This window comes from Pezoporus occidentalis, unplaced genomic scaffold (assembly GCF_034315485.1).
Source record: "Pezoporus occidentalis ecotype Australia unplaced genomic scaffold, CSIRO_AGI_Poc_V1 ctg293, whole genome shotgun sequence".
Classification (NCBI taxonomy): domain Eukaryota; kingdom Metazoa; phylum Chordata; class Aves; order Psittaciformes; family Psittacidae; genus Pezoporus; species Pezoporus occidentalis.
Genome location: NW_026914863.1, coordinates 430,558 through 450,567, shown reverse-complemented (window position 1 = coordinate 450,567; position 20,010 = coordinate 430,558). Strand labels below are relative to the sequence as shown.

The 20,010-nt window shown below is 61.4% G+C and overlaps 3 protein-coding genes and 1 non-coding gene across 6 annotated transcripts; 2 read left to right on the top strand and 2 right to left on the bottom strand.

The window, feature by feature from the left end:
- Positions 1-12: 12 nt before the first annotated feature.
- Positions 13-5,323, top strand: PHOSPHO1 (phosphoethanolamine/phosphocholine phosphatase 1). Of its 2 annotated transcripts, none has more exons than XM_062626557.1 (4): positions 13-31; positions 1,297-1,399; positions 3,270-3,374; positions 4,006-5,323. In XM_062626557.1, the coding sequence occupies exons 3-4, from the start codon at positions 3,330-3,332 to the stop codon at positions 4,762-4,764; spliced, it is 804 nt and encodes a 267-aa protein (XP_062482541.1). In that variant the 5' UTR covers positions 13-31; positions 1,297-1,399; positions 3,270-3,329; the 3' UTR covers positions 4,765-5,323. The 2 variants fall into 2 exon arrangements, with proteins under 2 accessions (XP_062482541.1, XP_062482540.1); XM_062626556.1 differs by lacking the exon at positions 13-31 and adding an exon at positions 297-319.
- Positions 5,324-6,463: 1,140 nt separating this feature from the next.
- Positions 6,464-10,238, bottom strand: ABI3 (ABI family member 3). The gene is made up of 8 exons (XM_062626555.1): positions 10,033-10,238; positions 9,085-9,252; positions 8,195-8,371; positions 7,699-7,754; positions 7,513-7,605; positions 7,118-7,278; positions 6,914-7,039; positions 6,464-6,743 (listed from the first exon to the last, which is right to left on the bottom strand). Exons 1-8 carry the CDS (start codon positions 10,156-10,158, stop codon positions 6,583-6,585), a joined length of 1,068 nt encoding a protein of 355 aa, XP_062482539.1. The 5' UTR covers positions 10,159-10,238; the 3' UTR covers positions 6,464-6,582.
- A 293-nt stretch (positions 10,239-10,531) lies between these two features.
- On the top strand, positions 10,532-16,479 carry GNGT2 (G protein subunit gamma transducin 2). Of its 2 annotated transcripts, none has more exons than XM_062626552.1 (3): positions 10,532-11,339; positions 12,143-12,232; positions 12,566-13,262. In XM_062626552.1, exons 2-3 carry the CDS (start codon positions 12,149-12,151, stop codon positions 12,689-12,691), a joined length of 210 nt encoding a protein of 69 aa, XP_062482536.1. In that variant the 5' UTR covers positions 10,532-11,339; positions 12,143-12,148; the 3' UTR covers positions 12,692-13,262. The 2 variants fall into 2 exon arrangements, with proteins under 2 accessions (XP_062482536.1, XP_062482537.1); XM_062626553.1 differs by lacking the exon at positions 12,566-13,262 and adding an exon at positions 15,748-16,479 and having other exon boundaries at positions 11,156-11,339.
- Positions 14,749-14,820, bottom strand: TRNAQ-UUG (transfer RNA glutamine (anticodon UUG)). Its single transcript has one exon. It is a non-coding gene; the product is annotated as a tRNA-Gln (tRNA).
- Positions 16,480-20,010: the final 3,531 nt, after the last annotated feature.

Genomic DNA, 20,010 nt, shown 5'->3' with positions numbered 1-20,010 from the left:
CACCCGCCGGCACCGGGGCGGTTCCAACCCGGTAAGGAGGCTCCGGGGGTTCATCGGTGCGAGGCGGCACCGGGGCGGCCGCTGCCGGTACCGGGAGGCGCCGACCTGGCGGGAGGCTCCGAGGAGCCGTGCCCCGGGTGTGGGCTCCGGGAGGTGCCGGTATCCGCTGCGGCCGGTACCGGGAGGTGCCGATCCTGCGGGGAGCGGGCGGACGGTGCCGGTACCGGAGGGTCCGTGCGCGGGTCGGGACAGCCGGTACCGGGAGGTGCCTCCCGGCAGCGATCGTGCCATGAGTCCCTCCCCGTTGCGGCTGTCACCGGTACCGGAGCGCCCGGGGAGCGGCCGAGCGTGAGCGGGGCCGGAGCGCGCCGGTGCCTGCACCGGAGCAGCCGCCGCTGTCACTCGGGGCTGGCACCGGCTCCGGTGCCCTGGAGGGCGCGATGCCGCGGGGTGCGAGCTCTCGGAGGCGGCGGCTCCGGCACCGCAGCGGGGGATCCGGTTTCGGACTCCCTCAACCCGGCACCCGCAGCGGTTTTGGGGTGAAACCCGCGTGTTTTGAGGCTGCTGGGGGCAGCGCAGAGGGCGCCGGGGGCTGCGGTGACGCTGCGGGTCGGGAGCAGCCACCGTAAACCCGGGGTGCCCGGGACCGCGTCCCCGTCCCCGTTCCCTGGGGCTGGGGTGAAGCAGGAGCCGCGGAGCAGGGGAAGGGGTGCGGTGGCACCGGGCAGGGCTGGCTGAGAGCCCCCGAGCAGGAGGACTTTATCCTCTTGGTCTGCCCTTAACCCTGGTCTGGGAGGTGGGCACTTGCGTTTGCCAAAGGTCAGGGGTGAAATTAGGGTGAAAAACGTTAAAATCGGGCAAAAGCTGGGTCTGGCGGGTGAGAAAATCCAGCCCCGGGGCTGTGCCTGCGGCTGGGAAATGCCCCCGGGTCCCCCCCGCCGTTCCCGGCTCCGGGAGCGGGCGCTGATCCCCATGCGCACGGCGGAGGGCGGGGGGCAGCTCCGCACCGCTCCTCTGCGCGCTGCTTGTCCTGCCCTGACCCCTCCCAGGGCTTGGGGCTGCAGCGATAACGGGGGTGGGGAGCGCCGCGGGGCCCGCTGGGGACGGGAGGACCCCGGGAAGGCTGGAGGAGAGCTCAGGGGGCTGGGGATGAACCAGGCTGGGGCTGAGCCCAGCAGCTCCTTGCTGTTACCCAGCCTGTTCCGCTCCTCAGCCTGGGCTCGGTTGGAGCCTTTCCTCTTTGATGGGATTAGGGAGCAAATCCCCTCTTCTGTTCTGTTCTGTTCCAACATCCAGGCTTTGCATCATGGTCGGAAGCGCGGCCGCTTTTCCCTTGGCTTGGAGGGAGTCCGTGTTTTGTGGACGCTGGACGGACGCGTTCCCGGGAAGCAGGCGCCGGGTGAGTCATCTCCGTGCAGAAATAGCTCTGCTGGGAGCAGTGCCACGATCCCCATGGGATTCTCTTCTCCCTGCTCCGCGTGGAGCCGATTGCGCCATCCCACGGCGCTACCGGTGTGCCCAGGGCCAGGATTGGAGTCGCGGAGGACTGGGGGCTTCCCTGTCCTGCATGGGGCAGAGCCAGGGGTTGAGGTCCCCCAGCTGGGCTCATCCTTGGTGAGCACTGGTTTATTAAGTCATTCCCAACGCTGGGATCTCCCTTTTCTGTATCCTAAGGGGAAAACAGCACATACAGAAAGGGCATCGCTTGCCCCGCAGGCCCCAGAGGCTGGTGGTAAATCCCATCCCGGGCCTTTATTCCCTAAATAACTCTGGTTTAGGTTTTAACGTCTCCTTTGCATAAAAGCAATGCACCTTTGGATGCAGTGAGTTGAGGGCAGAGAGCAGAAGGCAGCTCTTGCAGGAGCATGGTGGGATGCTCTGGTCTCCCGCTGGTGGGTGGGAACAGCATTGTCCAAGCAGACTTCATGGATTATCATTTTCCTTAGAAATCCCATAGAAAACAGCCCAGGGGCCTCTTTCCTCCCCACTAACTCCCCAAGGGAAGCTAAACAGCAGGCTCCATGCAGCTGCAAGGACACCAGGGCAAGGAGCCCAATGCAGCAACTGGGAGCAGTTGGATTTATCCCTGCTGGGGCTCACGATGCTTTAGGAAGAGCAAAGAAGCCCTGGGGAGCTGCAGGGACCTGTGCTGAGGTTGGTGATGGGCTCACCAAGGAGGGAGCCAGGAGAGACCAAACTGGTTTTGCTCCAGCTTCTGGTGTAGAACCATGGAGCCCCAGCCTGGTTTGGGTTGAAGGGACCTCAGCGCTCATCCAGCTCCAAGCGCCGCACGGGCAGGGGCATCTTCCGCTGGAGCAAAATGCAAGGACCTTGGGCCAAAAAGAGCTTTCCCAATGCAGGTCCCCGTTGTCCCTTCGTGTGCCCACCATGGTGCCCACAGGATCAGTGAGCCCATTCCCCGTAGCACAAAGTCTCCTCCTTAAGGCTTCGACCCAAGGTCTTTTCTCACCACTGGCAGCTCTTTAGGGCCTCAAAAGAGACCAAAAGGACAATTCCTCTTTCATGTTTGGTCTTTTTCTGTTTCTCTCCCTTTGGACCTGCAATTTGTGGTGGCTGATCCCACGCCCAGGCTAAATGGAGCATTCCTTGGCTTCAGATGATGCCTGCAAACAGCCCTTGGCTTCTGCTGGGGGCTTCCACAAAGCAATGCCTGGCGTCTGGTTGGGAGGCTCCTCAGGACCCAGGCTTCCAGCTGGGCTCTCATCGCGGCTGTGGTTTGTGCTTCCAGCACAGTCCTGGGTCGCGCTGGTGCCCAAAATAGGTTGGTGCTGGGCTCCCATCCAGCCCAGGCCCCCGCACAGAACACCTTGGGCTGCGAAACCCTCCCTGCTGCCGCGTGCGGGCGGCCAAATCACTGCAGGCTCCCAGCCCGGCCGAGCCGCGCTGCTGGTGCCCAGTTAAAGTCAGCCCTGTCCCAGGGGGCGATTGCTCTGCCTGCTCCGTGCCGGGAGGATGCCGCCATTGAAAACCCATCCCGAACTATTCCTACTGGGAAAAACCCAGGGCACCGCTGGAACGGAGCGCGTGCTGCTGGGGTCGGTGGCTGAGCCGCGCTGCTGCCTGCTCTCACGTGCAGCAAAGCCCGGGGGAATTAAGAGGGTTCAAAAGCATTAAAGGGGCTCTGCAGAGGCTCCTTTAATTCCTCCATTCCCGGGACAAAAGGTCCCGAGTTTGGGAATTGGCTGCAGGACCCGGCTGTGCCATTTGGTGCCGGACCCATTAACAACCCCGCTCTTGGTGCTTTGCAGGCGGAGGAGCCCTGAGCGCTGCCTTCAGCGAGACGCTGCCCACAGAGTGATGCTCTTACCATGAAAAGGTGCTGTGAGGGCGTGGGGCTGCCATGCCTCTTTAAGGTCAGTGCCGTGCGCACCCGCAGCATCCCCTCTCGGGAGCAGGAATTGGGGTCCCCATCCTGCAGGTCTCCAGTCGGGGTCATGGGAGCAGCGGGAGGTGCTGCAGGGGCCGTGGTGGCTTTAGGAGGGAGGCTCCATGCCATAACCCATGGGGGTTAGAGCGGGGTGGGAGGAAGCTCCGAGTGACCCCAGGCTTTGTGGTGCCTGCAGAGCCCGACCTGGGGAGGGAGCTGTGCCCGGGTGATGGAGCAAGAATCAGCCTGTAAAGTGTTTTCCTGTTGGGAAGAGCCAGACTGGTCCTGCAGGGACACAAACCCCTTTGGGATAAACCCGCCCTAAAGTGTCCGGGGGAGGACGGATGCGGAGCTCGCTCGGCCCAGTGACCCCTTGACTGCAGGAACGGGATTAGCGCTGACAAAACAAGCTCTTTATAGGCAGGATAAAGGCCTTAGGGCCGGGGTGAGGGATGCCAGCAGGGATTAACCCCCGCCCCCTGAGCCTCGCTGGGCCCAGCTGCAGGGGCTGAGTTGGCCAAGGAGCATGGCAGGGCCGGCGGCGCCCCGCTGCTGCGGTGCCACCGTGGCTGTGCCAAGCGCCTCGCGCTAACGCCGGGCACGCTCCTGCCCCGCAGGGCGTCGGCATGGCCGGGGCCCGGCCGCCCCGGTTCCTCCTGGTCTTTGACTTCGACGAGACCATCATCAACGAGAACAGCGACGAGTCCATCGTGCGCGCGGCGCCGGGGCAGGCGCTCCCGGACCACATCCGCCAGACCTTCCGCGAGGGCTCCTACAACGAGTACATGCAGCGGGTCCTGGCCTACCTGGGGGACCAGGGCGTCAAGATGGGCGCCTTCAAGAGCGTGTACGAGAGCATCCCGCTGTCCCCCGGCGTGCCAGACCTCTTCCAGTTCCTCTCCAAGCACCACGAGCTCTTCGAGGTCATCCTCATCTCCGACGCCAACATGTTCGGCATCGAATGCGCCCTGAAGGCAGCCGGGTTCTACTCCCTCTTCCGCAAGGTCTTCAGCAACCCGGCCAGCTTCGACAAGAGGGGGTACCTCACCCTGGGGCCCTACCACAGCCACAAGTGCCTTGACTGCCCGGCCAACATGTGCAAGCGCAAGATCCTGACCGAATACCTGGCGGAGAGAGCCCAGGAGGAGCTGGAGTTCGAGAGGGTTTTCTACGTCGGAGATGGTGCCAATGACTTCTGCCCTGCCGCCGCTCTGACCGCCGCGGACGTGGCCTTCCCACGGAAGGGCTTCCCCATGCACCGGCTCACCCAGGAGATGGAGAAGAAGCAGCCGGGAGCCTTCCAGGCCACCGTTGTCCCGTGGGAATCAGCTGCGGAGGTCGCCCGCTACCTGCAGGAGCTCCTCAAGAAGTGCTGATGGCTCGGGGGGGATCTGGGCGCTAGGAGAGGATGGGAGAGGAGATGCTGGGGGGGGGTCGGGTCACCCCGTGGACCCCCCACTCATCGGCACCGCTCGCTTGGCCCCGCTCCTGGGCTCCTTTCCTCTCCAGCTCCTTCCTCCCCGCTGATACAAGCACTTTCTCCAGGTCCCCCTTCCCCTGCCCCATGGAGGTGAAGCCTTCTCTATGCACTTGGTGTTTGCCAACACTAAAGGTGATTTGGGGGGGGGGGGGGGCTTGGTTTTCTTCCCTTCCCCTTTTGACTTCACAAGAGCAGTTCCCAAAGGACCAGGCTGGGCCCTCCCCACGGCTGGGCCCTGCACGTGCTTCCTCGCGCCTTCATCCTCCTCAGCCGCCCGGCCTGGCCATGAGCTGCCTGCTGCTGCCTTCATCCCGATGCCCCAGGGCTCTTTGCCTCTTCACGAGGCCGCTGGAAATGGAACCCAGGGAATCTGAGCTGCCCGAGCTCCCCCTCTGCATCCCAGCCCCGCTCCTGGGCCTGGCGATGGAGCCATCGTCCCTTGGGATTGATTCCCTGAACACGAGGAGCAGGAAGCCTTTGGGAAGGTGGTGCCTGGGCAAACGCCTCCTCCAGCCCATCCCCGGGGCACTGCAACTGCGTCCCAAGAGGAGGAGCTGCCCTTGCCTTCCACTGCCACCCTCTGCTTCTGCTTCCAGGGCAGGTTCCTCCTCATCCCGAGCCATCACCGGGCACCTCCCCGTGGCCGCTGGTTCAGAGCAGCTCCCCCCGGACCCTGGGGATGAGTTTCCCTCCTGCCCTGGCTGAGAGGCGCGGAGGCTCCCCCGGGAGGTCTGGTGCTGAGCGCTTCCCTGGCACCAGCTCCCCTGCCCCCTGCAGCATTAACGCCCCCTCCAAGCGTGCTGCAGTGGGGACCTTCAGCCTTCACCGCTCTCTGGTGTTGGCTTCTCCCGGATTTCTCCACAGCCTTAATGGCCCCTGAGGGTGGTGGAAACCCCTCAAAGCATAGGAACCCCAGCACAAACCTGAGCAGTGATAACCAAAGCAGCCCCGAGTTGTTCCTCCTCTTCCTGCATTCCCCCCCCCCCTCTGTTCCTCCTCCTCTGGACCCTGTTCAACTGTGTGGAACTTAAAGCCATGGAATTAAAGAAAAGCATATCTATGTACACGGATACAGAGCAGTGTATTGCAGAGACACGAGGTGTTTGTACCCAGGGCATAAACCTGGGTGTGCAACAGCTCCGTGCGCGTTTGTTCCCCTTCCTTGGGCCGGTGAAAGGGGGGGAAGGCGATGGAGGGGGAGCAGCAGTGTGGGGCCAGGCTGCAAGCGATGCTCTGCAGGAGGGAGCCCCTTGGGTACCCCTTTGGTGGAGGATTGGGCCCTGGCTCATCCCTTTCTGCATCTCAACAGGCGCGGGCACAGGGTGCCCAGGGAAGCTGTGGCTGCCCCATCCCTGGCAGTGCTCAAGGCCAGGTTGGACACAGGGGCTTGGAGCAAGCTGCTCTAATGGAAGGGGTCCCTGCCCGTGGCAGGGGTTGGAGCTGGAGGAGCTTTAAGGTCCCTCCCAACCCAATTCTGTGGCTCAAGCTGATGGGGAATGGGCAGCAGGTTCCTGGGGCTGGGAGCATCGCCAGGATCAGCCCATGGGGACCAGCGTTTCCATCCCCAGTACCAGCAGCAACTGATGCCGCTGCCAGCAAACACTCAAGGAAAGCGCAGGGGATGCTCTGGGTACTGAGCAAAGCCAGATTCCGAGGTGAGGCACAGCAGGAGCTGATCCAGGGGGAGATGATTCCTGGTGGGAATGCAGGGGGCTCACAAGGGCTCCACGTAATTGCCAGGGAAGAATCCCACTTCCTGGCCCATGACACCCTCGCACCAGCCGTCCGAGTGGCGCCGGGTGACAAAGAGGAGGGCGCCGGGCTGGAAGGAGAGCTCGTTGTCCTGCTGCTGCGTGTAGGGGTACAGGGCCACCACTGTGAGGAGGGAGGGAAGGGCCATGGAGCCTCCACCGGGACAGGAGCAGACCACGGCGCTGCTCCGTGTTCATTCCAGCCCCAGAGCAGAGCCGGGCCCTGGGTGCTGTGATCTGGGCTCAACCAAGAGCACCCTGGCAGAGATCAGGGATGGGGGGGATCCGCGGGACCTTTCTCCATGTAGCTCTGCGGGGCCCAGGGGGGGTCCTCCGCAGGGGGGGCTGGCAGTGGGGCCACGTCCTCAAAGTCAGGCAGAGCTGGAGGTGACGGCAGCGGCAGCTCAAGGTCATTGGGGGCTGCAGCATCAATGGGGGATGAGGGGCTCCATGGGGGACGGAGGCCACGCGCGCTCCCCGTGAGCCCCCCGGGCTCACCTTGGGGCAGGATCTCCAGCGGGAGCAGCTCCGGGTGCCCGGGGAGCGGTGCTGGTGCTGGGATGGCAGCGACGGGCGCGGGGCACGGTCCTGGCAGCGACGCTGGCAGCGGTGGTGGTGGCGGGGGGGGGGTGATGCCTTCACCGGGGGTCCCGCTGGAGCTGGGGGGCAGCAGTGACAGGGTCAGGGTGAGGCCAGGCTGGGGCCGGCTTTGCCCCCTCCTCATTGACCAGGGACCCTCGGCCCACGCAGGGGTGGGTGTCACTCAGTGGGGCAGGGGGTCCTGACGTGGCGCAAACCCCTTCCCCACCCTGTGCCCCAGCCCTCCCCATCAGGATGGGGCTGCTCTAGAGACCAGCCCTGACCCCCCCAGGCCCTCCCCGCTGCACCGGTACCTGATGGAGATGAGTGAGGAGGAGGAGGCCATGGAGATCTTGCCCTCGGGAACCACCGGTGGCCGGACGGGCGCGGGGACGCGGCCGCTCCTCCTGCGGGCAGAGCAGGCGCTGAGCCCCAGCCTGGCTGCTGGGATGGGGCCGGACCCCCAATGCCCCCAGCCCCGCGCCCGTCCCGAGGCTCACCCCAGGGTCCCCTTGCGAGCCAGGGTTCCGGTGCGGGAGAGCTGGGTGCTGCGGTCCTGCGGGCGAGGGAGGCGCGGGGTGACGGCAGCGGGGCCGTGCCCCCCCGGGGCCCGGGAAGCGGCCCCCCCGGCTCTGCGCTGGGTCCCCCATGGGAGCCGCGGGGCGGAAGGAGCCCAGGGAGGCGCCTGCAGCGTGGGAACCGCAGCCCCAGCGCTGACACTTCCCCTCCAACCCCGGCCCCACGGCGGCTCCGTGGGGACCGAACCCCCCCCAGCGCCTTCCTGTGCCGGTGGTTTCGGTGCTGGGAAGGGCCCGGGGCCGGTGCGAGCGCGGCTTCGCTGAGCGCTGGGGCCGCGCTTCCCCTGCGCTCCATTGGGCTGAGCCCCCCGCCCCGCCTGGGACCCGATGGGAGGAATGGGGGGGAACGGGCAGGGTCCCCACTGAGCCGCTGCGAACCCAACGCTGGGAGCAGTGGGGACCGCAGCCCCGGGCTCACCTTCACGCCGTGGCCGATGTCGTCCAGGACGCTGAAGTTGAGGGGCTTCCTGCAGTAGGGCTCCAGGCAGGGGGGGCTGGGGGGGGCCACGACCTTCCGGCACGTCGGGAACCTCTTGCTGACGGTCAAGGAGCCGATCTCCCGGCGGGAAACCTTCTCCTTGTGCAGCTCAACGCGCTGCGGGGACGCCGCGGTCACCTCTGCCCCGTGCCGCGTCCTCCCCACCTCCATCCCCAGCCCCGTCTGTCAGGGAGGGACTGGGGGAGCCGAGCCTGAACCCCACAGCCCAGCCACAGCCTCAGGGGCTGATCCTGCCCTGCTCCATCACAGAGGATGCCCTTGGTGCCAGCACAGCAGACCTGGCCCTTCCTAAAGCACGGAACGGGGCAGGGGGAGGTGTGGGCCTCGGGCACCCAAAGCTGTTTTCCTGCTGCTCCCAGCGTGATGCTGGGGTCCCGTCTCCTCCCGTGGCTGGAAAAGCTCCAGGCGACTTCCAAGTGCCAGGAAGAGGGCGGGTGGTGACGGGAATCCACATCGGTGTCCCCAGGCTCCGGGAGGCCAGAGCCAGCCCCCAGCAAGGGCAGAGCCAGGCGAAGGCTGCAAACCCCATCGCTTCACTTCAGAGCTGCCCAGGCAGCTCCCATGGGATCCACTGGGATTTGTGAGTGCCCAGACCAGGAGAACCCCCCAGAGACCAATGACCCAGCCCCAGATGGACTCGTTCCCCCTGACGCATTGGGGGACCACCGCGGACACGGTCTCACATCTCCACTGCCAGGTGATGCTGCGGAGGGGGGTGAAGGGCTCCGCATGACTCGGGGGGGTCTTTGTCCCCTCTGAGCTGCCCAAACCCCCCCTTTCCCATAGCTCCCAGCCCCGAGGGGTCCAACCTGGGCCATGCAGCTGATGTCGGCCTCCACCTTGCGCAGCTCGGCCGCCCGCAGGTCCAGCAGCCGCAGGAAGGCGCTGGCCAAGCTGCTCACCTGGTAGCTGACGCTGGCCAGGGACTGCACGCTCAGGGCCATCGTCTCCTCCAGCGCCTGCCGCTGGTCGCTTGCCTGCAACGGGGGGGGGGGGGGGGGGGGGGGGGGGGGTACAGGGGGTGGGACGGGCCCGGGGACCTCCACGTGGAGCCACCGGGTCCCTTCCTTCTGCTTTCCAAATGCATCGAACTTCCCCCGGCCTCCCCAGCACCAGGGACCCGCTGGTGCCTCCCCGCGATGCTGCTGCGGTGGTACCGCTCCCCTGGGGACAGCCCGAGGCGCCACCAGCACCACGGGGATGGCAGCTCAGAAACCCCGGTTAGAATGGGCTGGGATGAAGGGACCTTAAAGCTCCTCCAGCTCCAACCCCTGCCACGGGCAGGGACCCCTTCCACTGGAGCCGCTTGCTCCAAGCCCGTGTCCAACGTGGCCTTGAGCACTGCCAGGGATGGGGCAGCCACAGCTCCTCCGGGTCTCATCACGGTTTCCCCTTCAGCTCCACTCCGGTAGCTCCAACCCCTCGGGAGCAGCCTCCGGGTCTGGCTTGAGGCTGTTTCATCCCAAAGGTCCCCATCCGGGACAAGCACCCGGTTCACCTCCGCGCTGCCAAGAGGCACCCCCAGCCCCCTGGGGCCAGCAGGGTTGGTGTCACAGAGGGACCCACTCTGGGAGCTGAGCACAAAACCCGCTGTGGGGCAAGAGGGGAAACTGGGGCACGAGAGAACCCCCACGCGGCAGCACCATGTGTTGGGTAAGGGCTGCTCAGGCTCCCGTCCGCACCGCCCAGAGACCACCAACCCCTGCAGTGCTGCCGGCAGCACCCCAGGGCTCGCCCCGCGGCTCCCGGCCCCTCACCTGCAGGTAGTTGCTCTCGCAGTACTCGGCCACCCTTTGGAGGTTGCAGTGGTGCTGGCGCAGGGCCTCCCTCCCCGATGGGATGCATCGCTGCAGCTGCTCCTGCTCCTGCTCCTGCTCCGCCATGGCGCGGGCTCTGCGCCCACTTCCTCCCCGGCGCCCTGCTTTGAGGCTCGCGGCCGCGCTGACGCAGGGCCCGAGGGCACCCCCCCATCACAGCGAGCTGGGGAGGAAGCCTCAGCCCCACGAGGGACGTGCGGGGCTCACGGCAACAGCGAAGGATGTGAGTCACGGACCGAAACCCACCCCGAGCCCGTGTCTGCCACCGGGTCCATGCGCCGCTGCTGCTGCTGCTGCTGGTGCTGGTGCTGGTGCTGGTGCGGGGCTCAGCCAGGCAGGGCCATGCCCCTTCCCTTCGCCTCTACCAGCCAGGCAGGAGATGCAGGCAAAGCCCCGCTCAGCACCACCCGGGCACGCAGGGATGTGCTGCTCACAGCTCACATCCCTCGGGAGAGGCCAGGCAGGAAATTCCCACTTCCCTGGTGCCTGGAAATCCCTCTCCTCCCGCAGGTGCTTCCTCGGGGCCTCCCCTGCTCTGTCCTCAGCCCCAGCGCCCCTGCACCCGTCAGACAGGAGCAGAGCCCACGCCAGGGCTCGGCCCTTCCTGAGCCTGTGGCCCCACCAGCACAGGGACGAGGGAAATGATGGATTTCCTCCGGCTCCTCACACTCTGGAGGACCCAGAGCTGCTCCCAGTCCCCAACGAGGTCCCCTGGCCCCGGCTCCTCTCCTCTTCCTCCCCTTCTCAACTCAGGGAAAGCTGCTCCCATTCCCTGTGCCCCAGCCAGGGCAGGACACGGGGCAGGAGGCCCCATCCCTGGCAGTGCTCAAGGCCAGGTTGGACACAGGGGCTTGGAGCAAGCTGCTCCAGTGGAAGGGGTCCCTGCCCGTGGCAGGGGTCGGAGCTGGGTGAGCTTTAAGGGCCCTCCCAACCCAAACCAGGCTGGGATGCTGAGATTCTATGGCACAGACACCCATGGCAGGGGGTCAAAGGCTTCCTCCCCCTCCCCACAGCCCCACCACCGATTACCCTGGGCTTTGAGGCTAATGCCCAACACCTGACCAGCTTATTCTCCTGAGTCTATTATCAGCTTTAGGACCAAAGACATCTGCTCCCCAGCACCCTTCCGCATTGCTGGAGTCCTCAAGCCTGGAGCAGGAGAGCAAGACCGCAGCCAACGGCATCTCCCCTTGGATGGGTCTCTGAGCATCTCCACTGCTGAGAGGGGCAGCCCCTCGTCCCCAGAGGTGAGTGACTCTGCTCCCCCCAGGCACACATCGCAGCGTGGGGTCCCCCTGCTTTAGGCCAGCAGCACGGCTCTGCCGTGGCTCTTGGCTCCTTAGGCTCTGCTACGTGCACCTCCTGGGGCATGGATGGGGAGAGGAGCGGCCAGGAGCAGGCACAGAAAGCCAAGAGGGTCTGGGACACACCGGGTTTAAAGCCCAGTGCTAAGGTGGGAACAGATCCCAGGGCAGGGCAGCTTGTGCAGGGATCTCACACAGCCCTCGGGCGGGCTCTTGCAATCCCCATGGCCCCAAAATCTTCCAGGAGCAGCTGGGCGCAAACAGGCAAGTTCAGAGCAAGGAAGGGGCCAGAATCAGCATTACTGGGGAGGGGAAGCACGGACCAGGAAGGTCTGGTTTGCAAACCTGGCATCCAGGTTCTCTTAGGAGGCTCCTGCTCTGACAGCCCAAAGGCAGAAGCCTTTTTCCAGGCTCAGCCTCACTCAAGCGGTCACCTGAAAGCTTGTGGTAGCAAAGAGCTCTTCAGAAACCAGGCTGGGTCCTCCTCTGCTGCCCAACTGCATCAGTCACCCTGTGCCTGCTGACACCAAGGCAATGGCAACCTGGTTAAAGGACGATACAAGGAAGGCGCCTCCTGCCTTTAACACCTTACGAAGGTTTTCCTTTAGCACCAGCCCAGCTCTCACAGTGGAAGGAGCTGAGACATCAGAGGTGTTTGCAGCATCAGCAGGGCTCAAGCAATGCTCCTGATGCACCTTAGGAGAAGCCCAGCTGCACCCTAATGAGCTCTTTCCCCGCGCTTACAGGGCAGAATGGCTCAGGACATGACAGAGAAGGAGCTGCTGAAGATGGAGCTGGATCAGCTGAAGAAGGAGGTGAAGAACGAGAGGCAGATGGTGAGCCCTGAACCAAAACACACCGGGGCAGTTCCCTGACTGTGCTGCAAGGGAGGGGAGCCACAACCCTTGCAATTAAACCTCCAACAGGCAGCAGCACGGGCACTCACACCTCCCCTCAAGGCAAACAGCCCCCATCGGGCTTAGCCCCGCGTCCTTACAGCCCAAGGGGTGCCCCCAGCACCGTGGGGATGCTCCCGAGCACACCCCACGCTGGGTGGGATGCTCATGGGCACGGCTCCCCTCTCCTGGCTGCACAAACGGGTTTGCAGGCAGCTCTGCCGTGAGGATTTGGTCCCGTTAACGCCCATGGAATGTCTCCTTCCTTGGCAGATCTCCAAGACCGGCAAAGAGCTCAAGGAGTACATCGAGTCCATGGCAGGAGAGGACCCGCTGCTGAAAGGAGTCCCCGAGGACAAGAACCCCTTTAAGGAGAAGGGTGGCTGCACAATAAGCTGACCCCACTGCTGCTGTCACCGCGGGGCACAGGGACGCTCCCATGTGCAAGCCAAGACTGTCCAACCCTGCTTTCCCTGTAGTCTGCCCTCGGCACCGGGGAGTCCGGAACCCAAGCGTAGCCTCAGGGCCAGCAAGAGCAGCAAAGCAAAGAAGAACCCCCCCCATTACCCCAGTGGCACGGAGATGAGGCTCAGCAGCCAGCACGGCGCCGGCTCTCGTGCTCCCACAGCTCAGCTGCCCTCGGCTTCCTGCAGGCAAAACTTGTGCATTCGGAGCAGGCAGCAGCACCCTGGGCTCTACCGAAACCACGGCGCTGGGCTCAAGCAGCCCAGGTCCGGAGCTGAGCCCCGCTTGCTGCAGCAGAGCCGTGCCCGAGTCAGCTCCTCCCCGTGCCTCAGGCACAGGAGGGGTAATTCCCATGCTCCGAGGCCAGACCCCACCGCTCACTCTCGCTTCCTCCCCTGGAACCCCCCCGGCAGCCACGGGAACGCAAGGCCAGGTCCTGCCCGCGCCCATGGGGCTCTGAGCACTGCCCCTGCTTCCCATCAGCTCCCTGCTGCTGCCACCACCCGGCCCCAGAGAGGGGCAGCGATCCCACCGTGTCCCAGCCGCGATGGGGGTGACGTGGGGCAGGCTGGGTGCAGCAGCTCCTGGGAGCAAGCAGGGCAGGACTCACCGAGCCCTCAGGCAGCAGCGCCAGGCTAGGAGCCCCCTGCTCCCAAGGGCAAACCTCATCCCCTGCTTGACAGAAACGAGCCAGCTTCTGTGCTCGGGAGGGTGATGCTTCGGGGAAGTTTTGGGGTTTTTTTTCCTAATCCATCACACCTACGTACGATGTTTGGGGAAAACACTCCAAAACTTGCCCAATCTTATTATTTCAGCTCTTTTTATTTGCAGCCCTTCTCATTTCTGAGGGCCCTTCAGGTCCTGTCCCACTTCTGCCTCCTGCCAGCCCACCTCTGACAGCACAGCCGCCCTCAGAGCCCAGACCCGCTCAGCTCCACACAGCCCACGGCAGAGTCAGGCCCAGCAAAGACAAAGGCTGCAACCTCGGGGCAGGCGCCAACCCCGTTCATCCGATGCTCGGGAAGGGGCGGTGGTGCAGCCAGTACCTGTTGGGAAGGGTGCGGGTGGACCACGGTGCTGAGGCTCCAGGAGCACACGGAGAGGGGCCTGGCCCTCATTTCAGTGCTGTGCTTGAAGGGAAGCCGCTGTCAACCCCACCTGGAGCTGCGTTTTCCTGCCTGCTGGGCCTCGGCTTGGTCCCATCCACGGCCAGCCCTGCTCAGCACCGCCTACGGGACCCCTTCAGCCCCAGCAACGCCCCAGGATGGGGGTTCCCTGGCAGGGACTGACCCAAGGAAGAGGCTCTTCCTCCCTGCGGCAGTTCCGGCACTCACCTGCCTCCCTACCCCAACCCGACCGAAACGAGGTGGTTTTGTTCCTTCCCGCAGACGCTAAATAAACCCGACAGCTCCACCGCGGCCTCTCTTCGCGCGGCGGGCACGGGGCAGGGCCGCAGAGCGGCTCCACCGGCGCTGCCTGGGCTGCAGGGCCGATAACCCGGGCGCGGCCGGCTCTCCTGCGGGGACTGACCCCGATAAGCGACGTTAAACGGGTGGAAACCGTGCGTCAGAGCCGCTAAGCCTCTGCTGAAGGGATTCGGGACGCTTCTGTGCCCAAAGGCGGCTTAAGCCCGGGCCGAGACCCGCACCCACCGGCTTCCAACGCTCTAATGCGGCGTCTCTCCACCGACAGCGGGGGGAGGCGGGGCGGAGGGCGCTTTCAGCCAATAGCAGCGCGGAGAGGTGTGAGTGACACCCCTCGAAACCAATCAGCGCTGAGAGCGAGGTTAGCGCGCCCCGCCCTCAGCACCGGCCCGCCTTTCCTGCGCATGCGCAGTCAGGAACCGGCGCCCCCGCACAAAATGGAGCCCGGCGGGCGCCGGGGGTGCGGGCGGGCGCTCCCGGTTGCCTCCCGTTTGCCCTCCCGCCCCGCTTCACGTCCGCCTCCGTTGCGTTACCGGAACGGCGGCGGAGAGAGGCAAAAAGAACGCGAGGTCCCACCGAGATTTGAACTCGGATCGCTGGATTCAAAGTCCAGAGTGCTAACCATTACACCATGGGACCGCTGCGTAGCGTGGGTATCCCTGCGCCCTCACTGTACCCCGGTGCCCGACGCCGCCGGGATGCTCGCTCCCGTTATCCCGCTGTTGCGGCGATGGGATCCTGTTTCCTATCCCTGCCTTCCCTCTCCGGTACCGGCAGCGCCCGTTCCAGGCTGCGGGCAGCCTCCGGACCCCCTCCCGAGTGGCTCAAGGGCACCGAGAGCGACCGACCGGTCGCTCTCGGTGCCCTTGAGCCACCCGGGAGCGGGTCCGCAGGCTGCTGCATATCCAGGACGCATCCGCACCTCCCGGATAGGAAACGCTATCAATTAGTCCTTAAAACCCCGTTAAATCACCATACCGGCCCCTTTTGAGTGCTACCGGCACTGAGGACACAGTTCGGAGCATCCTGTAGGATGCCTCCGAGCCACCTGCGCTCAGTCATCCCCAACCCTCAACACCGATTTGCCCCGTTTGTTTGGGTTTTCCTCTATTTCTCCTGTAGTTTTCCTCTATTCCCTCTTTATTTTCCCCATTTCCCCTTTATTTATCTTTGTTTTCTATTCCCCCCTCTTCCTCTCCATTTCCCCCTTTATCAATTTTTCCCTATTCCCCCTTTTTCCCTCCATATTTCTCCTTTCCTCTGCATTCCCCCTTTCTTTTCCTCCATTTTCCCCTTTATTTCGCCTTTCCTTCCCATCTCCCCTTTCTCTATTTTCCCCTATTTCCCTCCATTCCTCTATTTGTCCTCCATCCCCCTTTTAATCTCTGTTTTTCCTCTAGCCCTCCTTTATTCCTCTACTTCCCATTTCCTCCCGTAATCCTCTATTCCCCCCTTTATTTCCTCTTCCCCACCCCCTACCCCCATACAAACGCACACAAACACTTTGTGGAGGTTTTATTTTTTGCTCATTTGTCTTTTTTTCCTCTTTATTTTTCAATGAAACAGTGGAGTGAAGCGGTTTGTGGCAAAAAAAAAGAAACCAAACCAAGGAGAAAAAACAACCTCGCTGGAAGAGCAACGGAGCCCACGTCCATCCAAAACCCCAACTCCACATCCAAGCCAACAAACTGCCTCACGCGAGGGGACAAGGCAAGAACACGGACGAGAGGAGGAAAGGAGGAGAGGGAAGGGGAGAAAAGAAATCAGCTGAAAAGAGGAGAAACCAATTGTCAACACAGGAAAGCACAACTGAGCTTCGGAATAGCCTCAAGTTGCATTGGGGCGGCTGCCGGGAGGAGCAGCACCTTTGGGTGCACCCGGCCAGTGGATGAGGAATGGGTGCTCCCAGTGATGCAGCACCCCCAGTGCAGCTCGATCCCCGCCTCACGCTGCCACCAACCCCACCAAGCCACTGGGAAAAGAAGGAAAACCATCCTCTTGCCTGCGATTCCAACAGCAAAAGCCAGGCTTGGAGCGGGCTGGGGAAGCGGGGAGGATGGAGGCGCACTGCTATGGAAGTACTGCTATGGAAGAAGGAAGTAGCCACGTTCTAAAGGAAAAAAGGAGGTCATGGAAGATTGAGCATTCAGAAGAACATCAGTCACAACCCAACATTTTGGACTGCCGAGGTCTGGAGCTCTTACAACTAACGACCACTTTCAAGTGAAAAAGAAAGCCCATAAATTCTATTCTTAAAGAACATTTTTCTTTGGAAAAAGAGTAGTTATTCTTTTTTTTTTTTTATTATTTTTTATTTTTTTCCCCTAAACTACAGCCTGTGGAGTTGCCACTACCTAGGTTTCCATCTATTGTCGCTAAGAGGTAGATAAAACAAAAATGGATTGGTTATATATAAGGTTGTGCCCCCCAGGTTTGATGTGAGGTGAAGCTGAGGGGCTCCACGGGCACCGGCCCCTTGGGGCTCTCAGGAATAGCTCAGGCTGCCTCTGGAGCCACCCTAAAACCAGTTGGGCTGCAGGAGGTGGCAGTGGCATGGGGGGGGGCCATGGGTTTGGGACAAGTTTTCCTCCTGAAGTCAAGGAATTTGATCCCGAGATGAATCCAGATGCGCCCTGAACGAACTGACGTGATTTACTGCTGGGTAGCGCGCACTCACAGCGAGTACAGGCATGTGAAGGACTGCTTCCTGCCCTGATTCCAGTCAATCCTAGTGATTTCCCAGGATGATCTGCCAACAGCGATGGGAGAGCCTGGCAAGCCCAGTGCCATTCCCTGCCTCCCGTCCTGCCGGAGCCATGCTCCCGATCAGCCCTTCCCCACTCCGAAACATCAGCAAACTCTCCCATTGGATTTGGTGCTGCTTTACCAAGCCCACTTCCCAAACTGGTCCAAAACCAAATGGCTTCAGTCCTGTTGTACATTCTGACTCCTGGGGCTGAAATTATTAACTAAACTGGGGGGGGTTAAAGCAAAAATAATGCCTTTCGGTGTCAGCTCGTGCTGATCTGCAGCACCCAAATGCTTTCTACACTTCGTAAGCCACTGCTCTGCCACATGAGTGGGGACAGGCTGCTGCTGTGGTCCAGCAGAGCATCCCGCTGCTGTGGTCCAGCAGAGCATCCCGCTGCTGTGGTCCAGCAGAGCATCCCGCTGCTGTGGTCCAGCAGAGCACCCCACCACCACCAATCAGAGGTATTTAGACAACTAAGGAATCCTGTAATGCACAGTAAAGCAGCAGGGCTCAACCTCACGCCCAAGTCAACCCAAGGTTGATTTTTCAAGGGGTCCAACTCAGCCATGGTCCCACGCCACATCCCAGCATCCTGCAGAGCCTTCCTCATCCGCTCTCCTCTTCCACCACACAGCTCTCCCTAACAGCCAGGACACCAAAACTGCCTCCCCACCAGCCAGGAGGGTCTCTGCTGAGCTCAGGGGTGCTGGAGGCCAGATCCTGCCACAGGGGCAATGAGGGACCCCCCTGGGGCCTCCCATCAGCTCTGAGGTAGTTTGTACGTGTGTGTTTCCAGCTCGCAGCACCTGCACGGTCTCTGTACTAAAACTCCTGATTTCAGAGCCTTGGGCTGGTTTTGCTCCGCTCTGCATCTCCTCCCCCATCACCAATGAGTTAACAAAAAGACATGAAATTAAAATCAAAACACAAACAGAAACAAGGAGAAAAGCTGATTCAACCAAACGGGGACGCATCTCTCTCCTCCCCAACCATCAGGCAACCCAAGTCCATTCTGGCCTTGAACAGTTATTGCCAAGCACCAGGTACCCAACCCATGGCCATGCACCTCCAACCAGCAGATCAAAGCCTCCCAAGCTCAAGCACTGTTAATTCCCGCTGCTCCCAGAGCAAACCCATAGCCAAATCCAGCCCTTTGACTGGGAAAGACTCGGCACAGCACACAGCTCGAGCCCAGTGCATCAGGAGGATGCTGAAATACAGCCGTGCCCTCGGGAGCATACACATTTCACAGGATCACACCGATTCCATCCAAATGAAACCAAAAAAAGCTACAACAGAAAATAAAAGGAATTAAAAACGACCAAAAGAAAACCAAAAGCAGAAAGAAAAAAACCAACCTCATAACCTAAATTCTCCCCAAATAAGACAGTTCCAAACCTATCAAAGCCTATGTTGTGTGGAGGCAGGGAGGGAAGACGTACACCAGTAAGAACTTAACTTAAAGAAGTCTTCAGCTGCCTTAGAGCAAGCCTGCGTTTCTGATCTTTGCTTTTCCAGAGCCTAGAAACCATTCCCAACAGCAGGAGCTTCACAAAGGTTTTTCTCTCTGGCACTGATTCACTCCTTGCTCCCACTCGTTCTGCGCTAATGCAATGAAACCAAACCCCAAACCTAAAGCCCAGAAACAGAAAACAAAGCTTTCAGGCAGTTTCTTTCCAATATTTACAATGGATTTTCCTCTATCAAACCCTTCCCCACGCATCAGCCAGGTCAGGCTGTAGGGAGGCAGCATGGTCCAGGCAGCGCTGCCAAGCCCAAGGATGCTCTTAACGCCTAAGAAAGCGTTTAGAGCTTGGCAGAGAACCGTTGGATTTGGGGATTCTCCTGTTCCTTTTCCTCTCTTTGTCTCCAGCTGCATGGCAAAAGAAGCCTCCAAGAGCATTAAAGTGAGGTGAACCCCTAAATCCAAGTGTCTCCATCACATGGTGGTGGCTCGCTCCAGCGATGCTTTGTGCAGGACACAGCACCGGTAAGCACCAAGTGCTTCCAAGGCATAAACTGGCCCATCCTCACACCAGCCCTATGAGGTAGGAGAGCAGCATCACCCCCGGGGGGGGGGAAACTGAGGCACAGAGAAGCACTTGGTTTCCTTTCCAACCCTGTTCCCAACCCTGCCCAGAGGCTCCCTATAGCCACTTAAAAGCTCTGCATCCCCATTCCCCCATGGAGAAGGATGTTTCAGGACCCCCCCATGCACCCCAGGACGGGGCAAGGGCTGGGGCTGCTCCTTGCTCATGGGGAAGAAAAATAATGGCAATGAAAAATGAGGTTAAAACCAGATTATTTCTGCTGTGATAAAAACGAGGCAGGGAGGAGCCGCCGGCACCGCTCACAGCTCCACGTGGAAATTCCCCCTCAATTACCTCTTATTCCCTAACACAGCAGCTAAAGGAGCTGCCGTGCGACCAGGGACCCTTCCTGCTTGCTTTTGGGGTTTGTTCCCATTATTTTTTCCTGCTTATTCGCTCCATGCATGATCCAGGGCTCGCTTGAGTCTCCTGCCACCCACCTCATCCAGCTGTGCCAGCGGTTTATCCCACTTTTGCTCTTCCCAGCTCAGCTTGGCTCCAGAGAAAGATGGGAGAAGCTTGGAAGCATGCTCCTTACTGCAAATCACTTTATATATAAATAATTTCCCTAAGGAAAACAAAGAGCTTTTCCCCCTGGAAATCAGCACCAATCACTCCTATATTACGGCACCGGGACCAGCTTGGGGGTGGGAAAAGGGTGGGAAAAGCATCCAAGTTTTCCCTGAATCATCAGGTTTTTAGGTCATCTTCTCACTGCAACAAGCAGATCGACAGGACTGGGGGTGCTCAGGAGTGGGATTTGGGGTGTTTTGTTGGGGTTTTGTGATATTTTCCTTATCAATGATACAGCTTGAAGCAGTTACCCGAAACGCTTGCTGTTGGAAAGACAATTCCCATCCCGCAGTCTGAATACACTGGTCTGTGCAAGGCTGGAATTTAAGGAAAAAGGAAAAAAAAAAAAAGGAAGTAGAGAGCCACAGATTTCAAGCAATAAAACTGTTTTTCCCAGGAGAAATGCCAGGTTTC